Genomic DNA, 13,700 nt, shown 5'->3' with positions numbered 1-13,700 from the left:
GCGTCCCTGACATAAAGCCTACCTGGGAGTTTCCCCTGAGATAAGAAACTTTCAGGACATCTTAAGGTCTACTGCTTCTTCCTGCGCTGCCCATCAAGATAAGTTTTCCACCCAACTTTATCATGATGAGCTGTGTGATTTCATGTGAGTTTCTCTGTAAAATTAGATTTGACTGTTACATTATTTTTAAGATGCTTTCCAGGCTTAAAGTATTATGATGCATGGGTGTAACTGCACTGAGGAAATCACAGAATTTCTCAGATCATCTTCTTCCGTGAGGGCTTCAGCTTCCATAAAGTTGGGAGATACAGGAATTATTATTCCTGTTTTATGAATAAAGGACATTTGTGGGAGGGAAAGGAATCAGGCCAGAGTTCCTTCTCTCCAAAGGCCTATTTTACCGTCTGTGAAATTTGAGAGTTGGATGGGTGTGAAGCTGCAAGTCAGCCCCAGGATGAAAGAAAGGCAAATCTGCACAAGAACTGCCCACTCTTACTCCATCCTAACTGCACCCTGCTCCCAACAGCCGCCAGGCAAGAAAAAATCCAGAACAGCAGTTCTGGGGAATCCGTTGCCAGCACTGGAAAGTACCTGCTGTTTCCCGGAATATGAAGGTTTCTCTTTCCTAGAATAGCAACCTTCCAAGTTAAGTCCCTCCCATCAACCAGTGATGTGTACAATGTTGCACTTTCAGTAGTGGGAGTGGGCAGGGAGGATTAAGATTGAGCATGATGGAGGAGATATTTATTCATTTATTCAACGGACTTTTTATTTATTCTCCACTATGAGTTTGGCCCTCAACCAGGTAGCAGATACAAAGCTTCATAAGATATATGGCTTTCTGCCCAGGTGTTCATGGTCTAGTGGAAGGTCTAAAAAGCTGGGAAGGGGAAGATAGAACTTTAAAAGGGCTGTGAAAGAGGTAACCACACAGTGATAGAAGCACGTGGAAAGGGCTCTTTGCCCAGACTAACGACGTAAGGAAGACTTCCTGGAAGACCTGAAAACTGAGTTAAGTCTTGAACTTGAAAATCAGGGGCGAGTCAAGCAGAAAATGGGCAAGAAAACACCATATGCAAAGGCACAAAGGTATTGGGGAGGGCAGGAAGTTTGTTGTGGAGCTGAATGCGACAGGAAAGGCTGAGACAGATGGGCTGGAACACTGTGTGCCCTGAAAAGGATCTCTGCAGTAGGGCTCAAGAGCACCTGAAGGAATTTTCAGAAATGCCATCATCGTATGTGACATACAATTTAGAAAAATGACTTTGTGAAGAATGGCTGGAAGAGGGAAGCTAATGGCAGAGAAACCGCTCTGGTGATGGGATTATCTTAAGTCTATGAGTGAAGACTGTAACAATGGGACCGGAGAGAATAGATTCAGAATTATTTAGAGCTCAAAGCAGCAGAGCTTTTCTCAATCTGATTATGGATTAGGGTTTATGGACCCAAGATGCAATATCATTTCTTGGGTCAGCGTGTGGACTCTAGGGTCAGGCCTGTGTTCAAACTCCAAGTCCACTACTACGACCGCCTTGGGAAAGTCACTTAACCCCTGTGAGCTTCAGTCTCCTCGTCTGTAAAACAGGGGTAATAACCAACCTCATAGGGTTGGGGATAATGATTAAAAATGATAATACATTGAAAACACTTAGCATAGTTCCTACTCACATTAAAACTCTCTAAATTGTAGCTGTTACCAATGTTGTTATTAATACTGTTAATCAGGGAACTGTTCTCGGTCCCTCCATACCCTAGCTTCTTCAAAATAGCAGATACTGGTGGGAACAGGGAACGATATAGAAAGGCAATCTCATGAATATTTATGTCATTTTTTGTTAATTTCTATCTCAAAAAACAGATAAAACAACTGATGGGACAGGCAGCAAAATAGTAACTATGGTTATCTCTGGGAAGTGACACAACGGGTACTTTTACTTTTCTTCTTTGTACTTTTTTATATTGTCTAAATTTTCTATATGAATGTATACAGTTCATGTAAGAAGGAAAATATTTTAAAATATATTTATTATGCCACAAAATACTCCTCATCACCAGGCAAAGCTCTAGTCACCAAGGAATTAAGTTTCCTGGACATAGACAGCCCCCACCCAAACCCACCCCACCCTTCCATCCCACCAAAAGCACACAGGGTCCAAATCTCCATCGTGCCTGCAACTCAGGAATAACTATCTGGCCACACAGCTCTGGGAAACTCAAAGCAAGAACAGCTCTGGGTCCTGGAGACGCCCCTGAGAAGACGGCCCAGTATCCCTGGGGCCTCAGTCCATCAGCCGCTGCTGCACCAGGCGGGAATAGAAGTCCTGCCCCTCTTGGAGCTGGGCAAGCTTCTGCAGCTCGCCCTCCTGGAGAACGAGGATCTGGTGGGCGCTCTGAACTGTCTGCAGCCTGTGAGCGATCACCAGCACCGTGCGATCCCCACGGGAATTCCAGTCCTGCAGCTGAAGGGGTGATCACAGTGCCTCAGAAAGACAGGAATGAGACGGACACCACATCCACCTGGGCACCATCTCTTAGGACTTAGGGTAAAGAAGATGTGAAATAAAAGAAGGTAGGAAAGGGCAGTAGATAAAGGCCTGGACTGCCCTTCTCGCCTGGCTGTACTGCCACAGCTGGAGGAACGGGAGCCCAGGAGGAATTGGGGCTGCCTTCACACCACCAGATTCCATTCCCCAACCCCAAGAAGGCACAGACTGTTTCCACTAGTAGGTCCTTCGTCCTCCCTCTGCCCAATTCTGCACAGGTTGATCCTCCCAGCGTGCCCGCTCCCAGGCCCCACTGTCCCCTGCCCCTCTCACGGTACTCACAGCCTGCTCGCACTGCACATCCAGGGCACTAGTGGCCTCATCCAGGATGAGGACTCGTGGGTCTCGCACAAGGGCCCGGGCAATGGCCAGACGTTGTTTCTGTCCCGCAGCCAGCTGGCTCCCCTTCTCCCCTACATCTGAGGACATCAGAGAAATTCCCTACCTCAGATACAAGTGACAGAGACAACATACAAGGAGGGACAAGTGCATAGCAGGTACTTCCAGTAGGACCTCGGGAGGTAGGAGGGTCCAGTGGGAGGAGGGCCATGGGGTGGAGACCTGACAAGGCTGCCCGTGGAGGGAGCACCACTGCTGCATTGCTCTCTGCAAACAAAGGCTCTTGAGCAAGATGGAGGCTGAAGAATTCAGGGTATGGAGAAGGAGACATAGGAATGGAGGAAAGGGCAAAGGAACAGCAAACATCAAGTTACAGGGACACGACTCTCACCACTAAGAGTAAGTGTGACTTTCTCTTTTTCACTGAAGGAGCAGGCTTACAATTTGTAGAAGATACCTGTGTATATTCCATGCTCCATTTCCTGGATGAAGTCATCTGCGTGGGCAGCCTGGGCAGCCGCCATCACCTTATCATCTTCGCAGCTCTGCAGCCCATAAGCAATGTTGTTCCTCACAGAACCGGAGAACAGCACAGGCTCCTGCCCAACTGAAACCACCTGTGCAGACGGGACAGGGGCAGAGGACTATGTGTAAACCCCCAAGGCAGGGGCCCTCTTGTCCTCCCCACCTACCTCCCTCAGAATGAACACCTGGTGCGTCTTCCCGTGGATCTCCCATCCTCTGTACATGCTCCCTTCTCCTGTCCCGTCTTCTCCCTCCTCACCCACCTGGCTGTGCAGGTAGCAGTGTTCATATTGTGAGACGGGCTTTCCATCCAGCAGCACCTGTCCCGCGGTGGGCTGGTACAGATTCTGCAGCAGGGCAGCCACTGTGCTCTTCCCAGACCCATTGGGTCCCACCAGCGCCGTCACCTCACCAGGACGTAGGGTGAACGTCAGCCCCTGGAAAACCAGAAAAGAGTTAAGGGCCTGCCCCTTCTCCCTCAAAATCCCTCCATTTCTCTTCCTAGCAGAGGCAAGACCAGTTTCTCAGAGGCAAATGAACTACAGGCTGTGATGTCCAATTATGCATTAGCAGCAGAGAGCAAGGGTCCAGGTTCCCTCCCTCTTTCAGGCACCTTGAGCACAGGCCTGTCGGGGCGATTGGGATATGCAAAGGAGACGTCTTGGAATTTCACAACCCCCTGCAGAGTGGTGGGGGCCAGTGTGCCAGGTGAGGGCAGATTTGGCTGTCGGTCCATGTAGGAGAAAACCTTGTCCGCAGCTCCCACGTTGCTGAGCATATCCCCATATATGTATACCAGGGTCTGGAAAACAGGAATGGGAGAGCCGGCTAATCAAACACACTTCCACCAGAGACCACCCTCCCAACTCCTCACACACTCCACTCACAACTGTACTGCTCCTCTTCCGTATTCAAAAGAGATTCTCCACCTTTAAATGTACAATTTGGATGGAATTTAAGAGCAGCACCAATACCCCAGTGTTCCAATTTGCAATGTAAAAGATATATAGTCCATTCTCCTGCCATTCAGCATTGCCTCTAGCCCCAGATCTTTTCAGTTACTGCTTCCTATTACTTGGGCCCGGTTCTGTCTTGCTTGATTAGACGGGAACTCCTTAAATGCAGGCACTGTGTCCAACTCACCTGTGTAGCTATCAGAGTGCCTAGCGCAGTTCTCTACACAAAAAAGATGTTTATCAAGTGTCTAGGAAAATGTTTAAATAAAGCCCTGGATGAAGTAGCTGTTTTTGAGAACTGGTAAATGTAGGAAGAGACCTAAATGCTCACTCTGCCTTTCCTCATCAAACTGTACCACTGGGTAATGAAATGGTAGATAAGGGGAAGTCTCCCTTCATAGACCTACTTCAGATAATATGTGAAGAATGACAGAGTATCTCCCTTTTGCAGCCCTAATTCTGTCATGGATCTAGGTACTGCTCATCGGTGGCTGATGTTGCCACAAATAGAGAACCAGACACTGTGTGACTCTTGGAGAAAGAAAGCATCACCATCTAAAAAGCACTGTTGCTGGAAAAAGACAAAAAAAAAAACAAAAAAAAAAAAACCTCAATCTCACAAGCTTCTAGGTGTATTTATCAATAGACAGGAAATACAGAGGAAGAAGAGCATATAATACCACAAGGATTCAGTCAACAAAATCCAGACCCTAAGAAACTCTACAGGACAAACAACCTATTTCTTCAGCAAATAAACTGTGCAAGGGAAACTTTTAGAAAGACACATGAATTGATGGATGGATGGATGGATGGACAGAAAGACAGATGGACATACATAGATAGATAGATAGATAGATAGATAGATAGATAGATAGATAGACTTAGATAGATAGCGATAGATAGACTTAGGTAGATAGATAGATAGATAGATAGATAGACAGACATAGATAGATAAATAGATAGACTTAGATAGACTTAGATAGATAGATAGATAGATAGATAGAGAGATAGAGAGATAGAGAGATAGAGATAGATAGACTTGGATAGATAGAGATAGATAGATAGATAGATAGATAGATAGATAGATAGATAGACTTAGATAGATAGACTTAGATAGAGATAGATACAGATAGACAGAGATAGATAGATAGATAGATAGATAGATAGATAGATAGATAGATAAATAGATAGACTTAGATAGACTTAGATAGATAGATAGATAGATAGAGAGAGAGATAGAGATAGATAGACTTGGATAGATAGAGATAGATAGATAGATAGATAGATAGATAGATAGATAGATAGATAGACTTAGATAGATAGACTTAGATAGACTTAGATATAGATAGATACAGATAGACAGAGATAGATAGATAGATAGATAGATAGATAGATAGATAGATAGATAGATAGATAGACAGACTTAGATTGATAGACAGATAGACTTAGATAGATATAGACTTAGATAAATAGATAGATGGATAGATAGATAGATAGATAGACTTAGACAGACAGATAGATAGATAGACTTAGACAGATAGATAGATAGATAGATAGATAGATAGATAGATAGATAGATAGATAGACTTAAAAGATGTATCAACCAATCACAATATGTGGCCGGTTTTGGATCCTGATTCAAGCAAAGTACAATAAACACACTCATACACATATATTACATGAATAGCACAAGTGGAAATTTGACAACTGACTGTATTTGATAAATTTTAAGAACTATTGTTAATTTTTTGGTGTGATAATGGCTTTGTTGTTACATACTTTTAAAGATGTTTATTTTTTAAGAAACATACCAAAATATTTACAGATGAAACTTTATAATATATTGGATTTGCTTCAGAATAATATGGGTGGGGGAAGTGGCTGGGGATACAGATCAAACAAGATTGGGCATGAGTTGATCACTGTTAAAGCACAGGATGTACACAGGTGAATTTGTAAAAGTATTTTGTCTCATTTTTGGCATATGTTTAAAATTCTCCATAGCAAAATTACTTGGCGGTTTTGGTTTTGTATTGTATTGTTAAAAGGAACAAATAAAGCCCAAGGCCCAGAAGGCCACAAAGAAAAAGAGAGGGAAAAAAGGAGAGCAGGCTTGGCTTCTCACTCACGTGCACATAGCTCCCCACGCTCTCCTGGTAGATCATAAAGGAAAGCAGGCTGCCCTGGGTGAGCTCCCCATCCTGCATCTGCTGCAGCCCACAGCTCAGCATCAGCACCTGCACCCCCAAGTGCAGCACCTGGGAGAGGAGAAGAAAGAAATAAGGCTGGGAATCTTCCCATTCTTTCCCCCTCTCTGCCTCTATGAGACTGACCTGCAAAGGCCCCCAGAACCAGCTGTAGTTTCCCTTTCCCTTTCCCTCCCCTTTTCCTGGCCTCCTTTCACAACCACTCTGCTATCTTACCCTCCTTATGAGCAGGTACAAGGCGCGTTCCAGGTCTCTCCGCCAATACAGCTGCCGGCATTGTTCAAGGGCCTCTTTATAGCGACAGACTTCATGCTCCTCAGCCCCAAAACTGCGAACAGTCTGCAACCCTCCAACGGCCTCCCGCACCACCTGCCCTGCCCTGGCCACTGCATCCTGGATCTCCCGAAGCACTGCCTGGAAGAGGGTCAGCAAACACCGGGGCTGATGTGGCAGAGACAGCAGGCCCCCACATCTTATTCCAGCCTATGTGATGCTCCCTAGTCTACCTAAAAATACCAAACTGTTTCTTTCCTTCTTCCTTACTCTTCTTTCCAGAAGGAGTAAGAGTGAAGGAGCGAGGGAACAAGATATTATCGAGCTCTCAGTGTTAGGTAGTATAGGAGATACATGCAATTTTTTTTTAACCTTCATTTGAGGTAATTCTCCCATCCCCAGTGTCTGAATCAGGAAGGAAGCGTAGTTTTCCCAAGGAGCCACAGATAGTTAAGAAAGGGGGAGATGTAATTCCAAATGGATCAGAGGCCTCAACATAAGAGCTAACACTATAAAACTCCTAGGAAAATGTAGGAGAAGAGCCTCATGCCACTAGATTTGGCAATGATTTCTTGGACATGACACCAAAAGCACAGACAACAAAAAATAGATAAATCAGACTTCATCAGAATCTAAAACGCTTGTGCATCAAAGAACTCTATCGACAGAGTGAAAAAGCAACCATAAATGCAAGAAAATATTTGTGAATCATATATCTGATAAGAAATTAATATGCAAAACATTTAGTGAACTCCCATAACTCAAAAAAAAAAAAAACAAAAAATGGGCAAAGAACTTACATTCTTTCAAAAAAGATACATAAATGGCTGAAAAACACATGAAAAGATGCTCAACATTTACTAATCATTAGGGAAATGCAAATCAAAACCACAATGAGATAATCCTAATCACCTAATCACCACCATTAGGATGGCTATCAGAAAAAAAAAAAGACAACAAAAAGTAGTGTTGATGAGGGTGTGGAGAAATTGGAAACCTTATGCACCGCTGGTGGGAATTTAAAATTGTTGCCTCCGCTATGGAAAACTGTGTGGTGATTTGATGCAGTCTGGCTGTGTCCCTACCCAAATCTCATCTTGAATTCCCATGTGTCATGGGAGGGACTGGGTAGGAGGTAATTCAATCATGGGAGCAAGTCTTTTCCGTGCTGTTCTTGTGATAATGAATAAGTCTCACGAGATATGGTGGTGTTAAGAAGAGGAGTTCCCCTACACAAGCTCTCTTTTCTCTTGTCTGCTGCCATGTGAAATGTGTCTTTCCCCTTCCGCCATGATTGTGAGGTCTTCTCAGCCATGCGGAACTGTAAGTCCAATAAATCTCTTTCTTTTGTAAATTGCCCAATCTTGGGTGTGTCTTTATCAGCAGTGTAAAAATGGACTAATACACAGTTCCTCAAAAATTTTTAAACAGAATTACCATATGATCCAGCAACTGCACTTCTAAGTATATACCCAAAAGAACCAAAAGCAGGGTATCAAACAGGTATTTGTACACTCATGTCCACAGCAGCATAATTCACAATAGCCAAAAGGTGGAAACAACGCAAATGTCCATTGACAGATGGATAATCAAAATGTGACACATGCACACAACAGAATATTATGCAGCCTTAAAAGGGAGGAAATTCTAATGCATGCTACAATAGGGATGAGGCCTGAAGACATTATGCTAAGTAAAATAAGCCAGTCACAAAAAGACAAATACTGTATGGTTCCAGTTACGTACAGTATCTGGAGTCATCAAATTCACGGAGACAGAAGGTACAATGGAGGTTGCCAGGGGCCAGGGGTTGGGGGTAGTAGGCAGTTACTGTTTAGTGGGTACAGAGTTTCATTTTAGGAAGATGAAAAAAGTTCTGGAGATGGATGGTGACAATGGTTGCCCAATAACAATGTGGGTTTCCTAAATGTCACTGCACTGTACACTTCAAATGGTTAAAATGGTAAATTTTATATTATGTATGTTTTACCACAATATAAGAGAAAAAGAGAAGGTGGAGCTGACATTCAGACTCAGGACTTCCTGATGACGCCTCCTTTCTCTATGCTTCATCCAGACTACTTCTGCTGATTTTAAAGGGAAAATCTCCCTGCCTAAAAGCCTCCAAGAAATCACTTTTAATCTTCGCAGTGGGGGCGGGGGATGTATAGACTCCTTTAAGAAGCTAATGAAAAGTTATCACCTCCTATCATCTCCCCTTCCTATTCCCTCCCCCACACCCTCACACACACTTTTACATTTTTGTTTACAGTTCTGGAGGATCATGAACCTTCTGAACTCAAATATCCATTGTTGGATGGCTGGACAAGCAAAATGTGGTATATACACACAATATACCTTCTCCCCTAAGGGCTGGGAAGAGAACATCTCTCTCTAGGAGATCCTCTAGCCACAAATGTGGAAGCCTCCTCACCCGTCAGTTTTATTCTCCCTTTGGGGTTCCCTCACATGCACACTCACCTGATGACGGGTGTTGTACACCTTCTCGGCTGCTATTGTGAAGGGCACGTCCAGCAGAGAAAGGAGTGTGAGTCGAGGCGATATGCTGAGCATGAAGCCATACAGCCCCACTACTTTCACCAGGCTTCGCAAGAGCACATTGGCATTTAAAGGAAGCCAGTTACTCATCAGGGTGGTATCCGAGCTCAGCCGTGAGTTCAGCTCCCCTAAGAAGGACAGAGCAGGTGAGGAAAGAGGAAACTATGTGTACTGCAGGGCCCCCAGAAACTCCCTCCTAACCGTTCCCTCTGACACAGCCCCCTCCTCTGAACATCCTTCTTCACTTGCAGAGGGCCAGTGGAGGCTGCTTCCGCCCCGTCCCAAATGAGAGAAAAGCATCCCCAGGTCCTGGCATACGAGTGAAGGCAGGAGGAGAGGCTGTGGATGGAAGATCACTGAGGGGCAAGGGATGTCCATGGGAATCCCAGACCTGGACTCCAGGTCCCACCTGTCTTCACCTCCTGGAAGAAACCGAGGTCCTGGCGCAGCAGGGAGGAGAAAAGCTGCTCCCGGATCCGCAAGTTGATTCTAGACATGGTGTAGGTGAAGCAGCCTCCTCGGCAGCCTGCAGACAGTGAGCTGCAGGGTAGGAGATAAGAGGGGAGGGAGATGCAGAGAAGGAGCAAGCCAGCGGGTGAAACAGAGGAGCAAGCCAGGAGTGCAGAGAAGCACAAAGTCGGGGGAAAGCATGCCAGGAGAGGCAAAAGAGAAAGAAATGAGAGACAGACACACAGAGAGAGAAGAGGCAAGGAATACACAGAGGAAGAAGAAAGGGGAGACATGGTGAGCTAGATGTAAGAACAAAATCATAACATGTACAAATTCACAAGTATTTATGGAGTGCACTCTGTACTAGACACAATAGAGGGCTACAATAGAAGGGAAAAGATATTGTGAAAACAAGTATCCCAGTGCTTGCTTCTGTCCTGGCCTCCCTCAGGCTTGTCCCTCTGTGCGTCTCCTCTGCCTTCGTCTCCTTCCTGCCCCACACCCAAAGCCCTTCCCTGTCATCATAGATACTTCATCATGGGAACTGCAGTAATAAACTCCCTGCCCCCACCATTCTCTGGAGCCTGAGTCATGTGGTTCCCATCTTTCATCCTTCAGGCTGGAGAATTCCTCTTAGACCAACTACATGACTACAGTAAAACTTAGAGGAAAAAATATAAAATCATAAAAGCAGGTATTTTACAACATATATGTTTCTAACACAAATTTAGTTACCATATTGAAGAAGCATTTGGAATAGTCAGACATGATATAATGAGGGTTTGGACTTTAATGAAAGGGATGCATTCTGAGAAATGTGTCATTACTTTCATCGTTGTGTGAGCATCATGGAATGTACTTACACAAACCTAGATGTCATAGCCTACTGCATACCTAGGCCATGTAGTTTAGCCTATTCCTCCTAGACTACAAATCTGTACACCATATGACTGCACCTAACACTGTGGGTGACTGTAACACAGAAGTATCTGTGTATCTAAACATAGAAAAAGTACAATAAAAATATGGTATTATAATTTTGTGGGTCCACCATCTTATATGTAGCCTATCATTGACCTAAACATCATTATGCACTGCATGACTGTAGTTTCAGCAGAAAGCAGCCAGGATGGAATGAAGGCACAACGAAGAAATGGTTTTTGAGAGTATTCTAAATTAAGTATGACCATAAAAATAGAGACAATCAGGCCGGCTGGGATTTGGGTAAGGTGAGTGCGCACCTCCTTAAACTTTGCACCCCAGGTGCCTCACTCACCTCATCCCAGTCCAAGCCTTATCAAACAGTTTGTTTGTTTATGTCTAGAAAGAGAAGGGAAAGCAAGTGAAGGGAAAAGAGTAATGATTCTGGAAAGAAAGGTGATAAGCCTCAGAGTAAGATCTTCGGGGACTGGCAAGGTAAGTTGGGAAAGAAGAGTGAGAGGGAGAAGCATGCCCGTCCTGAGGAGAGAGTGACCCTGGAGAGATACTCTGGAGACAGACTTAGCGGTAGGAGGCAGAAATAAATGGAATTTCATGGGCCTAGGAATGTTGAGAGACAACTGAGAGGCATTCCATCTGACACTTCAATTCCTTCTGTACTACCTTCACTCATAACTTGTACCTATAATAAGATCAGATAAACTTTGAAGATATTGGATGAATATGAATGAAGGAAGAAATGAATGGATAGAAGAAACAGAATGGTGACTACATTCGCCATATTTTAGTTTGAGTATTTTTGTGCTTTGCGCCTGAAAGGGCCTAGAAATAGAGTTAGAGAAGTGAAGACCCCTGGAAAGACTTGGGGCTAGCAAACGGACCCAGCTGCCCATCACCTACCTGCCAAAGGAGAAGAGGCACATGAAGAAGATGGCACTGGCAAAGGCATGGGGGTCAAAATCACCTCCCAGGATGTCAATCACACGACCAGAATAGTGAGGGATTAATGTCTCACCTGAGAGAGGCATGAAAAATAACGCATGAATGTACTGGTGCCCAGGCCCTTTTCCCACCTCCAACTCACAACGTCCTCTCCCGACTCACCTAAGACAGCAAGGACAAGGAAGAAGAAGGCGGCAACGAGGAGAGGCAGGTCCGGCCTGGAGAGCTTCAGCAGCCTCCACATCAAGACTTTGTTGTTCACCTGGTCCTGCTCCTTCTCCTGGGCTCCAGGAGGGCTCAGAACAGCCCACAGTGACCAGCTGAGCCCCGCGGCCCCGTACCCCACCAGCAGCCAGCTCCAAGAGGCTGAAGCGACTCTGGCTGGGGGAGCACGTGAGGCCCCCGCGACCAGGGCTCTCAGGGAGACAGTCAGGGGGGTGGCCAGACAGAATGAGGGCAGCAGTGTCCCCACAAATCCCAGCAGCCCTCTTAGCTTCAGCAGCCCCCACAGCCCTCCCAGCCGCAGGGTCCCCTCCAGCCATAGTCCTGGCAGCCCTTGAGGAAGCAAAGTCCCCAGAGGGCCCTGAAGCAGCCACAGTAAAGCCGCGTCCACCAGCAGCAGGAAGGTCCAGGGTCTCAGGTCAGGGAGCAGCATGGCTCTGTCAAGGATACGAGATGAGAAATTATGGGGGTGGAGTCCCAGTCCTTGTCCCCGCCCTCCTACCCGCCTGGCTTCGCCCAACCCATCCATCGGCTTCTCATTTTATCCTATTCGACCCTGAGAGCTCTCCTGAGTAACCGGTGCTCATCTGTACACCCCTCCTACAACAGACAGCTTTCGGCCTGCCTGGGGAGCTGGAAGCATGACCGTCAGGAGCCTCGTGCTTTAAAAAAAAAAAAAAAAAAAAAAAATTCCCCGGACCCCCACCCCCACCCCCACCCCCGCCTGCCGCAGCGAGCTAAGCGGTCCGGGCTCCGCTGCCTCCTATCGCCGGGTGCAGAGGGACTGGGAAGCTGGAGCGTAGAGTGGGTAGTCACCTGGGCTGCGTCCCTGTTGGCGCTCCAGGTTCCCCTCCCCACCAACTCACCAGCCGCGGCGGGGAGACTGCAGCTCCGGGGTCTTCTGCTTCAGCGCTGAGGTCCGCTCCGCCTCTCCCAACTTCGCTACCGGCTCTGGTCAGCCAGCTACGCTCAACCAGGGCGGGCGTCAGGGCTCGAGCAGCTTTCGCTTTCGCTTTCGCTTCCGCAGCCAAGGCCTTCATTCTGGGCTGGGCCGCCGGGAGGGGGCGCGCGAGACCCGCAGACAGCGGAACGGGAGCCCGAACTCTGGTTCGCAAGGCACAGTCCTCAATGAGTCTCACTCACCCTTAGTGGTGGTTACTCTGGGATATAAAACTGCAAAAATGTTTCTTTATCATTAAGTAAAATACAGTTGTCTCAAGGACTTTATCTGTTGTCCTTGCTTTGTAATTGAAGAATGCTTTGTAACTGGAGAATCACTAGATTTTCTCAGTTACTACTTCAAGCTCTGAACTTACTGTTAAGAAGTGCCCTCTTGCGGTGGCTCACGCCTGTAATCACAGCACTTTGGGAGGCCGAGGCGGGCGGACTGCCTAAAGTCAGGAGTTCGAGACCAGCCTGGCCAACATGGTGAAACCCTGTCTCTACTAAAAATACAAAAATTAGCCAGGGCATGATGGCAGACGCCTGTAATCCCAGCTACTCGGGAGGCTGAGGCAGGAGAATTGCTTGAACTCAGGAGACAGCGGTTTCAGTGAGCTGAGATCAGGTCATTGCACTCCAGCCTGGGCGACAAGAGCGAGACTTTGTCTTTAAAAAAAAAAAAAAAAGTGCCCTGTTCCATGCAAGCTCCAGTTTTAGGCGAACGAAAAAATATGCCGGGCTCTCCTAAATAGAAGGTTCCAACCAATCTCACCAGGCCAAAGGGGCTTTTCACGTACAGATTT

General features: G+C 46.2%; 1 protein-coding gene across 2 annotated transcripts; it reads right to left on the bottom strand.

Annotated features, from left to right (window-relative positions):
- Window positions 1-2,010: 2,010 nt before the first annotated feature.
- On the bottom strand, window positions 2,011-12,908 carry TAP2 (transporter 2, ATP binding cassette subfamily B member). 2 transcript variants are annotated; one of them, XM_005553364.5, is made up of 12 exons: window positions 12,772-12,908; window positions 11,896-12,392; window positions 11,692-11,806; window positions 9,812-9,942; window positions 9,325-9,530; window positions 6,787-6,984; window positions 6,493-6,621; window positions 4,021-4,209; window positions 3,671-3,844; window positions 3,340-3,499; window positions 2,826-2,962; window positions 2,011-2,459 (listed from the first exon to the last, which is right to left on the bottom strand). In XM_005553364.5, exons 2-12 carry the CDS (start codon window positions 12,386-12,388, stop codon window positions 2,280-2,282), a joined length of 2,112 nt encoding a protein of 703 aa, XP_005553421.4. In that variant the 5' UTR covers window positions 12,389-12,392; window positions 12,772-12,908; the 3' UTR covers window positions 2,011-2,279. The 2 variants fall into 2 exon arrangements, with proteins under 2 accessions (XP_005553421.4, XP_065400257.1); XM_065544185.2 differs by having other exon boundaries at window positions 12,822-12,908.
- Window positions 12,909-13,700: the final 792 nt, after the last annotated feature.

The sequence above is a fragment of the Macaca fascicularis genome, chromosome 4 (assembly GCF_037993035.2).
Source record: "Macaca fascicularis isolate 582-1 chromosome 4, T2T-MFA8v1.1".
Lineage (NCBI taxonomy): Eukaryota > Metazoa > Chordata > Mammalia > Primates > Cercopithecidae > Macaca > Macaca fascicularis.
This window is presented reverse-complemented; position numbering and strand designations above follow the sequence as displayed.

What these genes read in the sequence shown, in the direction of transcription:
- TAP2 (XM_005553364.5), bottom strand. Translation starts at nt 12,388, where the DNA reads ATGCTGCTCCCTGACCTGAGACCCTGGACCTTCCTGCTGCTGGTGGAC. An exon ending in CTTCCAGGAGGTGAAGACAG is followed by an intron (nt 9,531 to 9,811) that starts GTGGGACCTGGA and finishes TGTCCTTCTTAG; the next exon opens with GGGAGCTGAACTCACGGCTG. An exon ending in TGTACCTGCTCATAAGGAGG is followed by an intron (nt 6,622 to 6,786) that starts GTAAGATAGCAG and finishes CTCCTCTCCCAG; the next exon opens with GTGCTGCACTTGGGGGTGCA.